General features: G+C 28.0%; 1 protein-coding gene across 3 annotated transcripts in view; it reads right to left on the bottom strand.

Moving 5' to 3' along the window:
* Nucleotides 1-6,274, bottom strand: part of LOC106458655 (leucine-rich repeat and calponin homology domain-containing protein 1-like) — a 74,459-nt gene that overhangs the window by 14,614 nt on the left and 53,571 nt on the right. For all 3 annotated transcript variants that reach the window (XM_022384917.1, XM_013918185.2, XM_022384916.1), the window contains exons 11-14: nucleotides 5,737-5,833; nucleotides 3,607-3,744; nucleotides 2,186-2,309; nucleotides 583-695 (exon numbers count right to left, since the gene is read on the bottom strand). In XM_022384917.1, the coding sequence (XP_022240625.1) occupies nucleotides 583-695; nucleotides 2,186-2,309; nucleotides 3,607-3,744; nucleotides 5,737-5,833 (472 nt within the window). The remainder of the gene's footprint in view (nucleotides 1-582; nucleotides 696-2,185; nucleotides 2,310-3,606; nucleotides 3,745-5,736; nucleotides 5,834-6,274) is intronic.

The following is a 6,274-nucleotide window of genomic DNA, read 5'->3' on the forward strand; positions in this document are numbered from 1 at the left end:
CAAAAAGTAGTTTAATAAAATTTTGAATGTAAGACACTAAAACCTTGTGTCATGCGCTCTAAAGGGTATCCGGAGCGATAGGGTTAAAATGCAGTACTGTATTATTTCACTTAGCATTTTCATTTACAGGTGCAGGATATCACATGTGAATGTTATTATGTTTATGATTTTATATTTTTAGTTCATATACAATACTTTAAAGGTAGGGCTTTTCTTTTTTTACGTGTAAAAAAATCATATATAAGCATTTATCAGAGACTTAACATGGCTATGTTCTTTTATCCCTATTAATCCTACAAGGTATTGAGTTCCTCCAACACAGATTGCTCAAGGAATGTATCCCCCATGTTGGAGGAAGTCCCACTGTATAATATTAAAATTTCAATTATAAACTACATTTTGATGCTAATTTCATTGACATAAGTAGTAATAGTTATTTAATAAAATTTTTAAAACAACTCTCCGAAACATCATGACATACACTTTAATCTGCCCAGGGTGAAAGGGTTAATTGTGTTTGATGTTAGAATACTGAACTCTGAGGCCTGAATAATTTTCCGTGGTAATTAATACAGTACTCACTCTTCTTAATTTTTCAATTAGTTCCTGCTCTTCTCTTGCTTTTTCCAATTCTCTTCTATAGGTAAAATTAGGGTTAATGGCTTGAATTGGTTGATCTGGGGGTGTTTTAAAACCTAGAAATAAATCAAGTCCATAAAATTATACCATATTAATATATTTTTTATCAGTTTCAGAATATAACTTTGCATCTTTCCTCTACTTGGCATCCAGTAATCATTCAACTACCTTATAAATACAAACAACCACTTCCCTCTAAATGCCAACAGGAATGTTTAGCATACTGAAATCATTTTAGAAATAAAAACAAAAAAGGATTAAAATTATCTTTGATGGAGTAAAATGTTTCTGCAACAGGTTTGACAGGTTGTTTAGGCAAAGTATTCATGATGAAATTTAGTTGAATGGATGGTAAATACCTGTTGTAGAAACACAAGTGTAGAGGATGATGTTTTTAAAGTTTTCCACCTTTCTTCTTCAGGTTCTGAAGACAATAGGTGGAAGACTTTCTTATAATTTACTGCACATAGCAACAAAGTTTTGTCATTTAATATATTTTTTTATTTCTGTTATTTCCATAAATTTGTTATAATAGCAGAAACGCTGCCCTACAGGTGGCTGTTTGTGTTAGTAATTACTAATTGTAGTATTCATACCTCATTGAAAAAGTTTTAGAAAAGTGAACATTTTCTAAGAAAGGATTTTTCTGTGAAGTAATACACAGGAAAAGTGTTCAGATTGTTCTGATATAAACTGTAATGTTATTATTTATTAAAAATTGTACCCTTTATTGAAAACATACGTTTTTTTTAAGAACTTAATTTTTTTAGTACTATATTTACAAATTACATCAATAAAGATATAATCAAACCCTCACATACAGTCCTAGTGAGAGTCGTGTTCTCATTGCGAGGAGAGTACTTTAATGTACAATTGTGTTTTGTGATAAAGATATGGTTGTTGCATATCGTAGTTATTTTTGTAATTGTCTGAACCTTTAATACCCAAGGTGTGAAATTTTTTTATGGATTTTTGTTTGTGGTGTCATTCAATAGATGGTGCAACATTATATTTATTATTTCGATCACGTACGCGCTACGTCCATTATAGTAAGATAACACATCTTTCTCTGATAACACAGGCCTGCAAATTTAAACTTCATAAAAATTGTTTTGGTTTTAATAAAAGATTTTCCATAATTTAGCTATGCAGATTTCAAAAATAATATTCTTTTTTTTTTCTAACACATAAGGATTTTTTAGAAATTTGGAAGGAAAAAAAACTTACTTAGATCAAATTATTATTTCGTTTACCACAATGAACATTTTATATTATTATGTTTGTTAACAAAAATACAAACAAACTGAAGAAAAAGGAAGATTTTTTTTTGTGAAATCTACATGTTGTGGTCTTTCTTTTTTGTTTTGCGTTAAGTTGTTTTGTGAAAAATTTGTATGTGGAATTACTGTAGAACATGTAAAAATTTGAAGACAATAAAACCATCACAGGCCTGTGTAATAATTTTATAGTGTTTTCACCCATTAAACATATAGGTTGTTGTTCAAAAACTGAACTTAAACTAATAAATCAAACTATTAACACCAACCAGATTGGGGCCAAGAAGGCAGAACTGTTCCATTAAACCCTAGCTTTGTTGGTGTACAGGGTAAAGATAAATTAACATCTACTTCAAATACATCAGAAGCATCTGCCACAGGGCTCGTGCGTTGCTGAAAATTTAAGAAGAAAAATTAATTAATAAATTATTCAAATATTACTTACTTATATTTCAGTACCACCAGCAATACAGAATCAATTAAAACTGAAAAGCAAATTACAAAAACATCTTTATTCTAATATAACAAAAGGAAACATTTTAGTTTTGTAATGCTAAAGTAAGCTAAAAGTTTTGTTTTAGTTACAAACATGATTAAGAACAAACACAAAAAATATTTATTATATAATAGTAAGACATTATTTACTTAAAATTTACCCCTGCAAATTAATGTCCTAAATTCCACTAAAAATTAGATTTTGGTTTCTCTTAAATCTTTTGCTTGCCAAATATTAAGTCCATTTTTTACTGATAAAGTTGCTTTTGGTAAATTAAATTTTCTGAAAGTATCAAACCATTATTAGTAATGTTTGTGCTTTCTAAATATAAAAAAAACCCATAAATTATGTACTCCTTCTATATACCAAGTCAAAGTAGTTAAACCTTTTGTCAATTTGTAAAACAGTCACACAATAAATAGTGCTGATTCATAACAAAGAATTAAGGTATTTGTTTTTCAAATATTTTTTTGGAACTATATGTCCCCATTTTACTTGACATCTTTTAAAAAGTCTTGAAAGATGTTAAAAATTCTATAGTAATAGAAAAAAATGTTCAAAGTAAAAAATAAACAAAATATCAGCTTACAACTACAGACAATGATCTATCTAATAACATATACAGATATGAAAACACTTTTGAATGCTATGTGTATAATTTGATAAATTGCTCAGACACTAAAAAAATATATAGCATAACACAGCGCTCAAACATAAAATATAAAGCTAAACATTGGTTCAATTTTCTATACATAAGGAAAAGCTATAAATGTTTTTCATTAATGGTTTTGCTTTAATTTTGGCCATCCATTCTTTAAGGAATGACACTGTATAACTTGGATTAAATGTTAAATCATTTAAAGTGTTCCAAAGTTAGAAACAATATATTTAATACATGAAGTGTGCAACATAGTGATAAAAAGATATATTATATAAACAAAATGTACACATGGGAAGAGGATGACAACTATGAAAGGAATGAAATAAAATATAAAGGCATATCACAGAATAAAATAAATATACGTGTTCAATGAATTGATCAACTTATTGCTGATAAAAAAATTCAAAAGATGTTACAACAAATAAAAAAAGAGAGAAATAAGATTTATGTAAATAATAAATGAAAACAGATCAAACAAGTTAATCAAATTTTGTTTAAAAAACGTTTATATTGGTTGAATAAAAAGAATGTACCTTTACATAAGACATCACAGCTTGCTTTTGTATTTGTTTACGTTTGTTCCTTTCTTCTTCTAAATGCTGTTGAGCTAATATTGCTTCATATCTTTGTTGGTTCATTAATGCCTCGTGTTTTGCCCTAAATTCCTTTTCCTATGTAACAACATACAGAAATAAATTTATGCAACTTTACTTGAATATGTATGTGGGTATGCTAATGATCTAGTTGCTATTTCTCTATAGATTAGTACAAGTCTACTTGTCTTAAACTTGTAATAGATTAATCACTTAAATCACTTAGTAATCTAGGTATCAAGTTATTTAAAGCAGCTGGATAACATATCAGACTGAGAAAGGGTAAGAATTTTATGGTGATCTAGGTAAATGACAATTCTTTTAAAAATTAGAACTTCTCATCTCACAAGGACTACATCTGAAAACTTCTCCAGGTTCTGATTTTTGAATGATTCAGGGAAATAATCAAAATTTTCTAAAATTAGGTAGTTTAAGTAGTGGTGTACAATATTTCATCACCAGCTATAATGAAGCCTAAAATATCCTGTTTTCAACTATTTAACATCATCAGTCAACTGATCCCACAAGTGTACCAAAGGATTCTTTTGAGTGAAATTTCGAAGCTTATTCAAAATTTGTAGAGTTAAGTTTTGTATGTTTATAATACAAAAACATGATACATAATTAACATAATATAACTCTAAAATGTCCAATTGCAGTGATCTGAAACACCAGTTGAAACAATTAGTTGAAATAGTTTTAAATCTTCAATTGTAGCTTCTTCAAATAAAATATATATTTTTATAAATTCACAAACTGCTCCACAGAAAAATTTTTTTCTTATATTATTACAACATCACAATGTAAATAAAGTATAAAATGATAAAGCACATTAAAAAAAGACACGTAATTATGATGGAAGTCATTCAGAATTTTTTTTTCTTATAGCAACATATCATTAAATTAAGATTTAGTCAAAATCAAACAAGTCTTTTATTCAACTCTGAAGTTTGTTTTTTACTAAGTATAATGATTACAAAGTTTATTTTTTATCATTCTTTCATTAAATGGTGCAAATAAAAGCAACTTTGCTCCTTGGGTGAGATGCACTCATCTTGGCATGATAGAATTACACAAAATCAAATTCCTAGTTTTTCACTGGCTTAAATGGTTATATTGTGACTATTTGTTCACTAAATCTTTTTATCAATACGAACATCAATTTTATACAGTAGTGTTCCTTGTTAGCCTTGTACACAAAGCATACTTTTAGCAGACCTTAATTAAATGTGTAGATGATAAAGTTATCTATTTGACTTCATATTAATTGATCCTTTCTTAAACTAATAGTAGTTGAATAACTTACATTTTACTGTAACCTAAAGAATCTGATGAAAACTTTGATAAAAGGACATGAGAACATTTATATATATATTCTAGCTTAAGATGATACTTACTAAGGGTATATTTGTTCCATTCAAACTCAGGATTTGGTCACTGACTGAAAAAAAATTACCATTTCACAATCTGAGAATGTCAAAATTATCAAATTCTAAAATGAAATGTTATTTTGATGTTTGTGCAAATTATTTTACTCCAAGCTGAGAGGTTGTAGTCAAGACTGGGTGAGTGAGACCAAGATTGAGATCAACACATTTTTTATGTGACCAACCCTATAATCAAAATAAAATTTTTATTATTATTATTGTTGTTGCTCTTGTTCTTATTCAAAACTTGATCTTGATCTCAACAGACTAGGCCTCAGTCTTGACCCACTTGGTCTTGACTATGTCTCTGGCTCCAAGTATAATTCACACACACCAAAATAACATTTCATTTTGGTCTTTTTTTATTTTATATGCTGAAATTATAAAATGTTACTTTTTTTTGGTCAATGACCAAATCCTGAGATTGAGCATAATATATATATATATAACTTAAACTTCATATTAACTCAGCAGAACAATGTTTTGAGAAATTCACATTGTCTAAAATACCTTGAAAATTGTTTTGTTATACTTTAACCTGGTTTTAATGATACAAATATTCAGGACAGGTTCTCTTAAAATGGTAAGCAAAAATAACTGGCACTTAATTATATAATAAAAAAGTATTTGTAATTCTACCTACTGGACTTAACTGGATGGACTTGGGTGTTTCAGTAACAAAACAGTGGTAATTAAGCATCATCTCTGACTTAGTTTCAGGTGGGGAGTTACCATTACAGCTGAAAGTGTAAAACAATTATATTAATCAACAATGAAGACAATCAAGAATTTTGTTTTTTGAAAGTAAATTAACACTTTCATTATGAGCATCTTTTTCTGTGCATATCATGAGGTTTTAGTGAGTTAGATTCAAAGTTTAATTAAAGCACTTTATTATCATGGTACACAAATACAATTGGCATAAAAACATAGCTAATAATCCAAATGTTAATACTATATAAGTTTTAAGTCCTTAATTTTAAAAGGCAATAGTAAAAAAAAAAATCAATTTCCTTTTGTATGAGAATTGACATTTACTCTCTAGGTATCTCCTCTTCTCTAATTTATTTACCACTCCTCTGTGAAATAAGAAATTTAACATAAATTACCCATTATACTATTGTCATTGCTCAAGCAAAACATAAATTTCATAGCCTTCAATCCTATTTAGTTACAGAGCC

The sequence above is a fragment of the Limulus polyphemus genome, unplaced genomic scaffold (assembly GCF_000517525.1).
Source record: "Limulus polyphemus unplaced genomic scaffold, Limulus_polyphemus-2.1.2 Scaffold497, whole genome shotgun sequence".
Lineage (NCBI taxonomy): Eukaryota > Metazoa > Arthropoda > Merostomata > Xiphosura > Limulidae > Limulus > Limulus polyphemus.